Here is a 14,527-nt window from a genome sequence, read left to right as displayed (position 1 = left end):
TTATAGCATGTCCTGCCATAAAAGATCATCGCTTGTGATATGTAAATGTCGAGCTTGGCCTTCCAAACATGTACGAAAGCGATCAAAGCATTGCTGTCGTTCGTACTTGATCGCTTGTTAGTGCGACATTACACCCTGTCAGTTCTCTCAAACAAATTTAGATGAACGCAATTCGATTTGAACACGGTCTCTTTGCCCGTCCTTTTGGATGATAACGACCGATAGGGTAGCATTTAACAAATGATTAGGTGACGGGTTGGTGCATAGTTAGCACCTCATTTGGTGTAGAGTACTACGTTAAATGTGGTTAGTGTTCGAATGCGTAGACCAAACAAGCTAGCGACTTCGACATCTACATAATACTTCCCTGACGGTTTGTCCGATGAGTGTGTTTTCGATTCCCAAAGCAATTTGTCAGAGAAACAGCTGCAAGAGAAAAGGTACGATGAGTCGTCCGCGTATACAGCGTATACCCATGTTATTTGTGATGCTATAACGGGCTTGGGCGCGTGACAGTGTTTGTCAATGTGTAGCCCACATCCCGCCCATCAAAGCGTTTCCCCCCTTTTTTTTGGTTTTGCTTTTCTATTCACGTTTATCTTTTTCCATCTCTGAACGAGCGAGTCATCGCGTCACTCAGAGTTTCCTTTTTCTTCTGCTCTGCCTGTGTCTCTTTAGTCGTGAACTGTGTCCTCATTGAAATACCAATGAGTTGACTGCTGAGACAATAACGTCGTTTTCTCGAACGAGAAACGAGCGTTGCTCGTTTTGTTGGCACGGGTCGGAAGCTTATTCACGCGGCACCGACCCAAAACAGGGGTGGTTTCGAAATGTGTGTGTTTTTTTTTTCCTTCTTCTTCTTTTCTCTACCAAACGATAGTTGCCCCAGAAATTGTTGCCTCCCTCCTCATCTTTTCCCGTTGGCCCGCACCTATAGCCGTTCCTGGCGGAGGTCGGATTTCATTTTTAGACTTTGCTTTTTGGACTTGCTGGCTAGCCGGACGAGAGAAAGAGAGGGAGAAAAAGGAGCAAGGGGGCATACTCTGGTGCAATTCCTTTAGCTTTGTCTATGTAAGACTGAAGTACTGGTTGCCGGAGCCGTTTGTGTGCTGGAAACGTTTGCGCCGGGGCTCGTGCAGCCAGAGAGCTTCGCTTGTGATGGTGACGCTTATTCTTCACTTTACCATCGGCTCATTCTTCTTCCAGTCGCTGGAGACTGGCGGTAGAGGAGAGTGTAGCCGCTCTTTGAGAGCGAAGGCCCCCTTCCTCCACCAGTTGTTATCCAGTGGCCGGCAACATGTGAACGTCCTGGACAGCTCAAAAAACAAGTTTCCGCGGTGCGCGCGGTAGTTTTTCTTACCGCGACTCATAAGTGCCTTTCTTTTGTCACGTTTCTTCCCCTCTCCCCTTTTTTTCTTCTCTTTTTCTTTTGTGTGTCGCCTTTGTTTAATGTGACTTGGGGAATTCCAAGCCCCCCCCCTTGTTTTTTTTTTTTTTTTGTTCATTGAGTGAATCATCTAACGTCAGTGTGCCACGTTCATTTAACTGAGGACAACTCTGGTGCTGTTTCGTCTGTTCTGCTAGGCACCACGTTGGCGTTGACGAAGATTGCGCTGCGTTGCTATCGGTAACTGCAGGTAGCCGGCAAAGGCCGGGCTGGGGAGGAAAGAGGAAGGCTAACAGAAGTGGGATAGGCCGGCCGTTTCGTTTTCCATCGCAACCCATTCGACGTAAAGGGTATGCTAATCAAAATCAAAATTAACTAAGAAGAACGAAGATGGCGCAAACATCCCGTTCATGGCCGAGCCCCCCACTGTTAGTCAGTCCGATGATCCCTAGCCCGGCCACAATGATCCAGAACACAAGACAAGCGAACGCGTCAGCACGATTATCGTGCCTTCGTTTCCAATCTGTATTCAAATCAGACTCAAAAGCGACTTTAGTGCCCTTTTTTTTCGACACTTTTGCAAAGTGATTGGAATTTTCTACTTTCTTCTATTTGTTTGGCGTCTTCCTTTGAAACGAAGGCGATCATTTTAAGCCATTTCAGCTTGAAATAACGGTAAGGTCATCAGTGCCACCATTCCCCATTATTTTTTGTTACGTTTGCATTTCGTGTTTGTGTGTGTAAAAGCGTCAGCTATATAAGAATCCGGGTACGAGACGGCAAATAACACGAAAACAGACGGGAATTGAAGCGGCTCCCGTTTTGGGATCTCGCCAGCTAAAAATACCTCGTGGTCCTTCAGGCACCGCGTCCGCTCATCCACCCCCTATTCACTCCAGCTTGGTCTCCCCCCCTCTCTCTCTCTCTCTCTCTATTTTTTAAAGGGAAAACTAATTAGAAAATAACCCTCGCCTGAACACGGCTGCCAGTAAATGGAAGCTATTCGAAAATGCTGTAAAAGGGTCTGAATCCTTTTCCTTTTCCTGCCACGGCGAGTCACGCGCACCACTGGACTACCATTTATAGCAAGGCGATGAGCGTTATATGTGTGTGTCTTGTTCCTTTTTTCCCCCCCTTTTTTTGTCTTTCTTCGTTCATTTTTCAACACGTCTGGCTGGCGCACCTCGTGTATCGCCTAATGGTCCGTGTTGGATCACATTCCGGTATGTTTCCCTGATTCCGGGACGCGATTTGGCTGTAACCCCCAGACACCATACCCACGCCATCTGACAGACTCGAGTAGGATCTCTTCTTCCTCGCCGGACGGGATCCGGAATGCGGAAAAAATTGGGGAAATCAAATCTAATGTCTAAAAATGGGACAGGAAAATGGGTGAACGTGTGTTTCAAGTCAAAATGATGGGACGAACAGCACCCCCAACTCGCCTTTGCTAACCGTTAGAAGAAAGATGGAGAAGACACGAATCTTCTGCTGCTTAAAAAGTTTGTTCTTTTTGGCTCGTTCGTGGAACTAAGGACTGCAATGGTTTGTTGCTGTGTCGGTTCCAACTGCACTCTATTGGCCGTTGCGTACAATATTGGCATTGTAAAGCAAAATTTCGAAACTGCCAGAATATGGGGACAGATCCGCCCTTCTCGTTTTTTTTTTTTTAAACTTTGGCACCGTATGCGTCATTACGTGTATTGTGACATCGAAACCGGACGCCTTTTGCTCGTATAAAAACACTGCGTCACTGCTAGAAATGAGGATCAGACAGTTCACAACTTTTCATCACGCCTCTAAGGTCCAAGTCGTCGACAGTCATTGGCGAGTGAACGGAATTAGCTGGCGGAGATGCGTCAATAGACCTGGCGGAAATTTCTGACTCGTGTGCGATTCATCAGCCTCAGCCAAACGACTTGACCCATATCGTCTTGAATATTTAAAGAATAAAAATCGCCTGTTGAGACGTGACGAAAATACAAACAAAATCAAGGAATTAAAAGGGGAAAGCAAAGAGGGGAAGAGATGGAGGGCAAGATAGAGCCAGCCGAGATGGCGTCTATCGCTAAAAAGTCTTGTGTATAAACGCATATACTGGCAACGTGGGGCAAGTAACATACTTTTGGAGGGCGACGCACCGGGTTCTAATTATAGCTGATATGCGTTGGCGCCCACCGTCGTTGCCGACTGAGCTATGTCTCACTCAAGATGGTCGACATCGCCCAGCCGCCAAAAGTCCGGCGTCGACGTTTGGCCAGCTCATCCTCCCCCGCTTTCCTCCCGCCCAGAGTTGAGCTGACTCAAGCCCTCGCCTTTGTCGATACAAATCCCGTCCAAAAACCAGTCCCGTTTCAATATTCCTCGATTCTCGACGTTCCAGCTCTCGTCACCCCTTTTCATATTATTGTTGTTTTTCATTCCAGTAGGTATTGTCATCTCAATCGTTTTGCCTTTCCACCTTAATTTTAAACATCTTATGCCTCGCCTTTTTTTTTTAGTGTACTTACCTCTACAGACTTTAAACAAACACCTCCTTTTCTTTCATTAAATTAGAAAACGATACCGGCTAATCGAGCTTTCATTACGTTGTCGTGATCAGACTCCCTCGAAAAAGAGAGTTTGATTTCGACAAAATGGAACAGTTTGATCAGTTGTTGACTTGCTGCGTTTGCCTCGACCGCTACCGCAACCCCAAATTGCTGCCATGTCAGCACTCTTTCTGCATGGAGCCTTGTATGGAGGGGCTCATCAACTACGTCACTCGCCAGGTAAATAATAATATTGACAGTCAAAATACATTCACATTGAAATGTCTTTAAGCTAAAAAAACAAATTTCATTTATGTTCCGTTTAGGTGAAATGCCCAGAATGCAGAGCAGAACATCGAATCCCTTATCAAGGAATTGCAGCCTACCCCACCAACGTAACGTTGCAGCGCTTCCTCGAGCTTCACATCGAAATTACCGGAGAATTGCCCGACCCCACCAGCGGTCAGGTACGAAATACTTCCATCCACAAACTAAAAACAAGTTGTGAACATAAATTCTGTTTTTTTTTCTTTGGGAAACAAAGGTGATGGAACGTTGTGGGGTTTGCTCGGAGAAAAACTACTGCACGCTGTGCTGTCACTGCGACAAGAAGGTTTGCGCTGACTGTAAAGAGGGCCACCTGGATATCCTGCGGAGGGAAATAGCTCGGGTAAACAACCAGGTGCGGAGAACCTTGCCTCGTTTACAGGACGCCCTAGGCGTTATTGACAAGAACTCGAATCAGCTGCAAACCAACTGTCTCGCCATCATCGAAGAGGTTGACGGACTTTACAGGCGTCTCTCTAAGGCGCTAAAAGACCGTACGGACTTCATCAAGAGCGAGATCGAGGTCTTTATGGCCAAAGAGTTGAAGGCATTGACCGGGCTGCGGGCCAACCTGGAACACGAGATCTCAAATTTTGACTCGAATTCCGAATTTGCCGAAAAACACGTCACAGCTGGAGCAGCAGGCACCGATGGCGGATCATCCACGTCATCCTCTTCTTCATCCAACACCATCTCATGGGATGACAACGAGCTGATGGATACCAAAGACATTTTCCTGCGCACTATGGAGTTCATTCGCAATTTCGAAACGGAGACGGGCGATTATCATCGACGAGTGCGATTCTTCGTGCCACAAGATCCTAATCAGCTGTCCAACACTTTGGCCAACCTGGGAGAATTAACTATTCTCGCAGGCCCGTCTTCTTCGTCTTCAAACCAATACCAGCAAGGCCCACCCCAGCCGCCATCCCTCGGTCCCGGACTGATGCGCAGCAAGAGCGATCACCGAGTGGCTGCTCAATTCCGTCAGCAAGAAGAACGTTACAACGCGGCTTACGGATCGGACAACAACGACGATCTCGGCGGAGGCAGCGGCCGGCCACGTTACTTTGGCGAACGACACGGTAGCATCAGCACTCGGGCCGTCGATCGTTACGATACGTCGTCCCGCCGCAATGACTACGGTGATTACGAAGAACCATCGGATATTGGCCGGCGTAAATTCCGGTCGCGTTTCATGCGCCACCACGACTCGGGCGATTCGGATAACGAACCTGCTAGTCGATCTGTTCGATTTCAGTCAGGCGAAACGGGAACTTCTGATTCTCCGGCAAATAAAAAAGAACGACAGAGAGTGCTGGACACGGAAGATGCGGCTAGAGGGCCGCTGAGCGGTATCACGCGTTTGAGCGATTCGCCACGAGTCATCAAACGGCTGCAGGAAGTTGGCCGTAAAAAGAAAGCTACGCCACCGTCCACGCTTAATTTACCCACGCCCGCTGCTCCCGTCCGTCAGTCACTGCCTAGCCCATCTCGTGTCCCGCCGCGTCCGACCGCGGCTGCACGCCAAGTGAGCGAGGAGGATGAGATAGCCAAGATTAAGAAACAGAATAAAGGCCAGGAAGCATCAGCTGATAGCAGCACTCGAAAAGCGGATGCTGGTGCCAGCGTGCCTTCGACTCCGACGGGATCCGGTGATCGACCGCGATTCACCAGCCAGCAGAACAGCAGTTCGACGGAGCAACAAAAGGCACCTTCAGCGTCCAGGCAGACGTCGACGTCCGTTTCCGACAAACCGGCGACAGAGTCTGCTACCAGCTCTGGAGCGACGCCTGCCCCGGAGACAGCGGAAGAAGCGCGTACTCGAAGGAGGTCTCTGTTGGCCAGCACGAAAAGCGGAACACCCAGCGAGACGGAATCAGGGTCCAGGCAGACAGACAGGACACCGATAGCCTCGAGTTATGTCGCAGCCGTGACTTCACGAACGTCTTCGCCGGCAGATGATTCATCAGACCGTCCAAGCCGACGTGTGGGCCGCGTCTCAACTGAACGCTTCAACAAGTCCAGCTCCGATAGCAGCACGTCGGCCGAGTCGTCGACTCACTCGTCGCCCGTCCGCAACACCGGCGCCGCCTTTTCCACCGTCGAATTGAAGAATCGATTCGGCGGCGGAGTCAGCGCCGGCCGCAAGTCTAGCACGGGCAGCACGAACGGCGACGCTTCGGCATCGATGGCCACGACGGCGACTCGAAGTCGATTCGGGAACACGAGTGGCGGCGCTACCAGTCCATCATCTGGAACTGGACGCTTTGGAAGTAGTAGTGGAACGGCCAGCAGCGCCACCACGACGAGCGTTGCTAGTAGCAACGGAACAGCTGCAGGAGTAGCCCCGCACCGATTTCAGAGTCGTTTTTTAGGCCGGGCTGGCACTCCTACAGCAGAGGCCTCGAGGGGATCCGAGAATAGTCAGAGTAGCTCTTCCGACGACAGTTCAGATTCGTCGGAATCCGATTCAGCCGATAAACCGGCGACTGGCAAAACGGCAGCAGTAAGCAAAACTGCTGTTGCATCAAAACCCACCACCGCCCCTACCAGTACCAAGGATCGGGAATTAGCTCGGACCGACATCGGGCCTTTGTTGGCCAGGAGTGCACAGGCTCGCGACACAACGACCTACCCCAGTAGTAGCAGTAATCAAACTAGTGCCAGTAGTGCCGGTAATAGTAGACCGACAACCACATCCGATTCGCCGTCCTCCTACACACCGAGGAGCCGGGCCACGGCGGCGAGTACAGCCTCGACATCGTCGTCGAGTCGGCCCTATACTTCAACGTCTCGTTATGGAACGGATTCGACAACGACAGGCTCAGCTTTGTCCCGAAGCAGGACGGGCTCGGCGCTTGCCGACGACATGGAAAACAAGTATCCGTTAACGAGCAAATATCTGAACCGATCGCGGGCAAATTTGTCCAGCGATACTGGAGGCTACGGAGCCGATTCGGGGGGCTACCACGGTAGCTCGTCTTCAGCTTCGTCGTCGACACCACGCTACTCGCAAACGAGAGGTTATCAAAGTCGTTTTTTAAACAAAAGTAAGAGCTCTGCTGCGCTAGACTGCGCACTGGATGACAACAATGAGATGGTCGACGACGACGAGGGTAACGTAGACGATAACGGCGACGACAGCAACAAGTCGTCGGCGCCGTCGGCTGCGTCGGCCTCGTCGGCATCGCAGCCGCTTCTCGTCGTCGCTGGTGACGAACGGTATCCAAGCGGCAGGTCGCGATATGCAGCCTTAAAGGATCGCCGATCCCGGCTTGCCCGCAGCAAGAGCTCTCACGATGTGGGACCACCTGCTTCCTTGGGGCCGACAGCGCCATCGCCATCGTCAAAGGAATTGACGGTAGGCGATGGCGGCGTTGGCGGCAAGGCGGCGGGCCCGCACTATTACGGCCAGCTGGGAAGCGGAGAAGTCGGGGATACCGGGACTTTTCCGTCGCAAGAACCAACATCGCCCACAGCTGAAGCCGGCTCAGGATCTTCGTTATCCACCTGGTATGTTACTCTTCCTTGTCACTTGCGCAATCGTGATACTTTTAAGTGTAGTGTGGCTTTACATAGAATTTGTCCGTGATGTTAGTAGGCTCGGCATTGGCTCAATCATTGGCTTCATTGGAATCATAGCATGGAAATCAATCACTGAATTTGCCGCCATTTTTTGGATAGGGCACGATATTTAAAGAACAAATATGGTCCGCGGAACAAAGAAGGAGAAGGGCAAAACCAGCTACCGTCATCGACGACCAACAGCGATCCATCGACAGCTGGAGGAAGTAAACAACAGCAACAGGCACATCCGGCGTCACGGTTCAGCCGTGCCCGATCGACTGGCGTGTCCGGAAATAATGCGACCAATGGTCGCAATGATTCCGATGAGTTAACAGGCCCGTCATCTGGTTTGATAACGTCATCGTCCAGACATCAATACATGCAAAAGCGGAAGGTGTTGATGAAGATCGGTACTCGGGGCAGCGAAGCCGGATCTTTCACTTGGCCGCGAGGAGTCGCTGTGGCTCCCGACAATTCCATCGTGGTAGCAGACAGCTCTAATCACCGTGTTCAAGTTTTCGACTCGACGGGACACTTCTTGAAAGAGTTTGGTTACTATGGCAACGGCGAAGGCGAATTCGATTGTCTGGCCGGCGTAGCCATCAACAGGATCGGCCAGTACATCATCGTAAGTGCTTTCGGAATGATCTTTACATCAAATTATTGAGCAGATGACAAATGATATAATCGCATATGTTTGGAAAAGGCGGATAGATACAACCACCGAATCCAGGTGTTCGATCCTTCGGGACGTTTCCTGCGAGTCTTTGGCTCGCAGGGCACGTCGGATGGCAAGTTTAGCTACCCGTGGGGGGTAACGACCGATGCGCTGGGCTTCATCTACGTTTGCGATAAGGTGATTGGCAATTCGATTCGCAAGATTGTATTTTCCCCTGATGTTAACGCTTTTTATAAATCTAACAGGAGAACCATCGAGTACAGGTGTTTCAGTCTGATGGTACTTTTGTTGGGAAATTCGGTACCATGGGCAATAGGCCCGGCCAGCTGGAACATCCGCACTACATTGCCGTTAGCAGTACAAATCGCGTCATTGTGTAAGCCAATAGCTAATTTCTTGAATGATTGAAGTTAATGTATAATGGTGAGGTTGCTTTATTTTGTACGCAGATCCGATTCGAACAATCACCGAATCCAAGTCTTCGACGTCAACGGCAAAGTTATCGCTACGTTCGGTGTTGAAGGGGCTGATGAGGGGCAATTTAAGTTCCCCAGGTAAAACAGATTTTTATTTCTAGGATTTATCAAGATACAACGATGAACTTACAATTAAATTTTCGCTCGTTTACAGGGGAGTAGCCGTTGACGATCAGGGCTACATCGTTGTTGCCGATTCTGGTAACAATCGGATTCAAGTGTTCACAGCCGAAGGTGTGTTCGTTAAAGCTTTCGGCTGCTGGGGTTGTGGTGATGGAGAATTCAAAGTAAAAAAAAAAAGAATCGGATAACGTCTGGGCACAACGCTAACGAGCTTTTTCTTTATGATACAGGGACTGGAAGGCATCGCCGTCATGTCCAACGGCAACATCGTCTGCGCCGATCGGGAAAATCACCGGATTCAAGTCTTCTAATTATTCGTTCATCTCTTTTTTTATTTATTTTTTTTTTTTTGTTATTTTCATATTTCTTTATGTTTAAATGTTTGGGTCTGTAACACAAGGATCTTAACGTTCAATGCCTTCAGTATTTTACAATCGAAATTTCAACATAGAAGACTCACTTTGCTCGTGAAAAGTTCTAGCTAGATGGTCATAGATGTCTGAGCTTTGAGCAGCTTGCTCTTACTTTGTTTCTATTTCTTTTTCTCTTTTTGTTTTAATGTTTGTTGGAAAAGAGAATAATCAGCTTCATTTTTTGTTTTCTCTTTCACAAATGGCTTATGTCGGGTTAATAAGAGTCCAAGACGCGCACAGCGCGCAACCCATCGGTTGACCCATCGGTTGACTAATGTAAGGATGTCATATCGATGAGTGTTTGGCTGCCATCGACGAAACTAATCCATTATTTAGGTTAATTATAAAACGAACGCCTTAGCGAGAAACAATTTTACTTTTCGAAATTAGCGTTAAATTGTGTTATATTTAATTGAAACGTCATCGAGACATTTGTTGCAGATTGTTGCGGCCGGTAACCAACTTGATGTACTTTTTGGAATGAAATATTTTAAGGCCGACTAATAAATAAGCCCAACTAATAAATGAGCCCGACTTTTCTTATTTTTTCGTTTTTTACCTTTAGTTTAGAAACCAAAAGGCCAATTAGCTAAATTTTAAATTCGCTTAACATACAAGATTTCGAGTCAGAATTGTATGCTTATCATGGAAATCAAATTTATTTTTCAATGTGCCTCATGGTTTTTTAATTAAACGTAAAAACGAAAAAATAAGAAAAGTCGGGCTTATTTGTTAGTCGGGCTTATTTATTAGACGGGCTTAAAATATGTTACCCCAAAAACTGACACGCATCGAAATTGATTGAATATCACAGGATATACTTAAAATTAAATGCTGATTCCGGGAAAATTGCTATTTTTTTCACTAAGTCAATCATTTTTGAAATATACCGAATATTTGAAACACCGCTAGCGCGCCAGTACGCTACAGCGCTAGCGCGTTGAAGAAAAAATATATCTTTTTTTTCCATTATTTTTGTAACGGCTGGTTTAACGAGAAAAGCAATCACAGAATTGAAATCAGCGTCTAATTTTGATTATACCCTATGATATGGCAATCCGTTTTACACAAAAAAAAAAAAAAATTTCGCCAAAAAAAAAAAAAAATCACACTTTTTTTTTTTTTCCGACACGTAGCCATCTACCGCTCAGACTCGTTATTACTGGCGTAGGCAATTTCAGTCCATTGGATGCCATTCGCAGTTAGTTCAGTAGCGTGGATGGAGAGAATAACGCGTGGCTGGAGGAACAATTGAAAAATGGATAAGATAATACAACAAAAGGATGGTAAGTATAAACATTATTATATTGGTTTTCAATTATTAATTATTGTTTATTAGATCAAATTATGAAGCTGCAGGCCCAATTATTGGAACAACACAAAATATTAGATAACAGCAAAGCTAAGGATGGTAAGGGCTTATACATAATGATTCTATTTATTTGCTTTTATTCATTTGTGTTTTGTAGCTCAAATTTTGAGTCTAAAAGCTCAGCTAGGGGAATAGAACAAATTGGAATGGAACAGTTTCCAAACAGTGAAGGAGGTTTTTCCAAACTCATCCCTAATTGAACATGAGGATGAATTGGCATTAGGCGAACACAGTCAGGTACCTAAACTTTTCAAATAAGAATTCAAAATAAGTATAGAATTTTAACAAACAATTATTTATTGCTTAGTTATTCAGTCTACCACCTGACAGTGTGTTAAAGTTAAATTCTGTTAGTGCTGCACTAAAAGAATTGTTAGTAATAAGTCCATGCAGCGAAGGAATTGAACAACTGTGGGACCGTATTTGGGCTGAAAATGGGTGTGGTACGGAAACCCAGAAATAGCATGAGTTCAACATAAAACATGAATTAGGTACTTTTCAGTTTTTTGTCTATCGAAACAGTATTTTTAATGCTATTATTTTGCATTCACAGAATTCTAGTGGGGGATCAAGTCAAGTCTAGAAGTGTTACAGGATGGAAGAGTGAGCCTACAGTTGAAAAACACTGAAAGTGCATTACCATTAAGGTATGAGGTAAAGTAATAGAGTATGCAAATTGTCTAATGAGAAGTACCATCTTGTGTGAATGAATCCTGTGTAACAGCAATCCTTTATAGTTCTGTTATAGCTAGAAGCCTCAAATAATTCTGCTTCTCTTGCTAAAGAACAACTTGTCCTTTACACTCAGAGTGTTGGTGAAGCTGGGTACTTAAATGGCCCTAAAGATGTTTCACTTCACTGGCATTGCAGCGATGAACATCATACATGGACTCTTTAGGTATGAAAGGAATTTTCTTGAAAAATTTTTGAATTTATGATGAAGCTTTTCTCCTCCTTTTTGCCAACCATGTCTAATCTACAAAAAAAATTTATCCAATAGGAAAGGATTTTCAGCATACTGGGAACACAACTATCAACAATGCAACATTCTAGGGGTGTTATTTTATCCTTCAAGAGCCTTATACAATGATTTTCATCTACAATTTGTATGGCCTTTCCCGAGCTTCTGCCAGAAGTTGAATCTATGAGTCATGTAAGTCACATGAGCAACAATTGAGATGCTTAATGGTGTTGTTTTTCTTTTCTCAGTGTAGGTTAATAGTAACATTGGATCTGAAAAAATTCTTGGTTGGGGCAAGACACTGAATAAATTGTAATGATTGGATGGATGACATGATATTTGGATGACATGATATTTCTATACTTCATTCGGATTCCCGAGACGGTATTTGATATTTAAAAAATTGAAGTGCATATCTGGGCTCCCTTCCTTTCCGTAGCCCCGTTTCCCCTTGACTCGTAATAAGCCCGTAGGGGGTCATGCCCCTACTGTACGGTATATATAAAAACAACATATACCGAGGTATATAATATAATAACATATACAGACAATGAAAGAAACGAATTTTGCAAAAAATATTTTATAAAAAAAATTTTATTGACATTTCTCTGCACATTACAATTATTTTTGCAACTTTAAAAAGGCACAACAGCCCTTTCAAAAGTTGCCGTCAACCCAGGCAGGGGGAGACACTGCCTTGTTGACCCACCGGGGAGATTACCCGGTGATTGGCTAAGAGAAGCCGGAAGAAGAGCTGAAGATTTGGAACATTTTTACAGGAGCGATTAACCTTTAGTTCGGATTTGTGGGCAGCCACGTCACCCTCCGTGAACACATCATCGGACGAAGCGGCACCCCACGTCCCCTTTCCGGCCAGAGCCCTCCAAACCTCGGTATATGTTGTTTTTATATATACCGTACAGTAGGGGCATGACCCCCTACGGGCTTATTACGAGTCAAGGGGAAACGGGGCTTCAGAAAAGAAGGGAGCCCAGATATGCACTTCAATTTTTTTAATATCAAATACCGTCTGGGGAATCCGAATTAAGTATAGCAATGTCATGTCATCCATCCAATCAATACAATTTATTCAGTGTCTTGCCCCAACCAAGAATCTTTTCAGATCCAATGTTACTATTAACCTATATTGAGAAAAGAAAAACAACACCGTTAAACACATCAATTGTTGATCATGGAACTTACATGACTCATAGATTCAACTTCTGGTGGAAGCTTGGGAAAGGACATACAAATTGCAGATTAACTTCATTGTATAAGGCTCTTGAATGATAAACTAGCACCTGTAGAATGTTGCATTGTTGATAGTTGTGTTCCCAATACATGAAAATCCTTTCCTATTGGATAAAATTTTTTTTGGTAGATAAGACCTGGTTGGCAAAAAGGAGGAGAAATTCTTCGTCATAAATTCAAAATTATTTGAAGAAAAATCCTTTCATACCTAAAGAGTCCATGTATGATGTTCATCTCTGCAATAGCAGCAAAATTAAAACATCTTTAGGGCCATTTAAGTACCCAGTTTCCCCAACACTCTGAACGTAAAGGACAAGTCGTTCTTTAGACAGAGAAGCAGAATTATTTGAGGCTTCTAGCTGTGACAGAACTATAAAGGATTGCTGTTGTACTGGATTCATTAACACAAGATGGTACTTCTCATTAGGCAATTTGCATTACTCTATTAATTTACCTCACACCTTACGGTAATGCACTCTCAGTGTTTTTTCATCTGTAGGCTCACTCTTCCATCCTGTAACACTTCCAGACTTGATTTGATCCCCCGTAAAAACCTGGAATGCAAAATAATAGCATTAAAAATACTTTTTCAATATACAAAAAACCGAAAAGTACCTAATCCATGTTTCATGTTGAACTTGTGCCATTTCTGGGTTTCTGAACCACACCCATTTTCGGCCCAAATACGTTCCCACAATTGTTCAGTTCCTTCACTGCATGAGCTTATTACTAACGATTCTTTTAGGGCAGCACTAACAGAATTTAAATTTAACACACTGTCATGTGGTGGACTGAATAACTAAGCAATAAATAACTGTTTTTTAAAATTCTATACTTATTTTGAATTCTTATTTGAAAACTTTAGGTACCTGGCTGTGTTCGCCTAATGCCAACTCATCCTCACGTTCAGTTAGAGATGAGTTTTGAAAAACCTCCTTCACTGTTTGGAAACTGTTCCGTTCCAATTTGTTCTTTTCCCCTAGCTGAGCTTGAAGACTCAAAATTTGAGCTACAAAACACGAATGAATAAAAGCAAATAAATAGAATCATTACGTGTTCGGCCTACGATCCTTAGCTTTGTTATCTAATATTTTGTGTTGTTCCAATAACTGGGCCTGCAGCTTCATAATTTGATCTAATAAACAATAATTAATAATTGAAAACCAATATAATAATGTTTATACTTACCATTTTTTTGTTTTATTATCTTATCCATTTTTCAATTGTTCCTCCAGCCACGCGTTGTTCTCCAGCCACGCTACTCAATTAACTGCTAATGGGATACAATTAACTCAAATTGCTTACATGCCTGTAATAACGAAACCGACTGATAGATGGCTACGGGTAGAAAAAAGAGAAAAAAGTGCGAATTTTTTTTTTTTTTCCGCCATTTTTTTTTTTTTTTTTCATGTAAAACGGATTGCCATAGGCATAGGC

General features: G+C 45.0%; 1 protein-coding gene and 2 long non-coding RNA genes across 5 annotated transcripts; 2 read left to right on the top strand and 1 right to left on the bottom strand.

The window, feature by feature from the left end:
* Nucleotides 1–1,695: 1,695 nt before the first annotated feature.
* On the top strand, nucleotides 1,696–9,683 carry LOC130693826 (serine-rich adhesin for platelets-like). The gene is made up of 10 exons (XM_057517051.2): nucleotides 1,696–2,062; nucleotides 3,944–4,158; nucleotides 4,245–4,385; nucleotides 4,463–7,761; nucleotides 7,933–8,443; nucleotides 8,522–8,671; nucleotides 8,740–8,870; nucleotides 8,944–9,048; nucleotides 9,125–9,257; nucleotides 9,324–9,683. Exons 2-10 carry the CDS (start codon nucleotides 4,024–4,026, stop codon nucleotides 9,402–9,404), a joined length of 4,686 nt encoding a protein of 1,561 aa, XP_057373034.1. The 5' UTR covers nucleotides 1,696–2,062; nucleotides 3,944–4,023; the 3' UTR covers nucleotides 9,405–9,683.
* A 1,349-nt stretch (nucleotides 9,684–11,032) lies between these two features.
* On the top strand, nucleotides 11,033–12,169 carry LOC130694506 (uncharacterized). 3 transcript variants are annotated; one of them, XR_009002063.2, is made up of 5 exons: nucleotides 11,033–11,115; nucleotides 11,186–11,369; nucleotides 11,432–11,776; nucleotides 11,879–12,031; nucleotides 12,088–12,169. It is a non-coding gene; the product is annotated as an uncharacterized LOC130694506 (long non-coding RNA). The 3 variants fall into 3 exon arrangements; XR_009421874.1 differs by having other exon boundaries at nucleotides 11,432–11,525; nucleotides 11,616–11,776; nucleotides 11,879–12,154; XR_009002062.1 differs by having other exon boundaries at nucleotides 11,879–12,154.
* Nucleotides 12,170–13,711: 1,542 nt separating this feature from the next.
* LOC130694385 (uncharacterized) lies at nucleotides 13,712–14,410 on the bottom strand. Its single transcript, XR_009002008.2, has 4 exons — nucleotides 14,279–14,410; nucleotides 14,144–14,225; nucleotides 13,960–14,073; nucleotides 13,712–13,889 (listed from the first exon to the last, which is right to left on the bottom strand). It is a non-coding gene; the product is annotated as an uncharacterized LOC130694385 (long non-coding RNA).
* Between the last annotated feature and the right edge of the window lie 117 nt (nucleotides 14,411–14,527).

This window comes from Daphnia carinata, chromosome 1, assembly GCF_022539665.2.
Source record: "Daphnia carinata strain CSIRO-1 chromosome 1, CSIRO_AGI_Dcar_HiC_V3, whole genome shotgun sequence".
NCBI classification, from domain to species: Eukaryota; Metazoa; Arthropoda; class Branchiopoda; order Diplostraca; family Daphniidae; genus Daphnia; species Daphnia carinata.
Note: the sequence above shows the minus strand (reverse complement) of the source record. Positions and strands in the feature narration are given on the sequence as shown.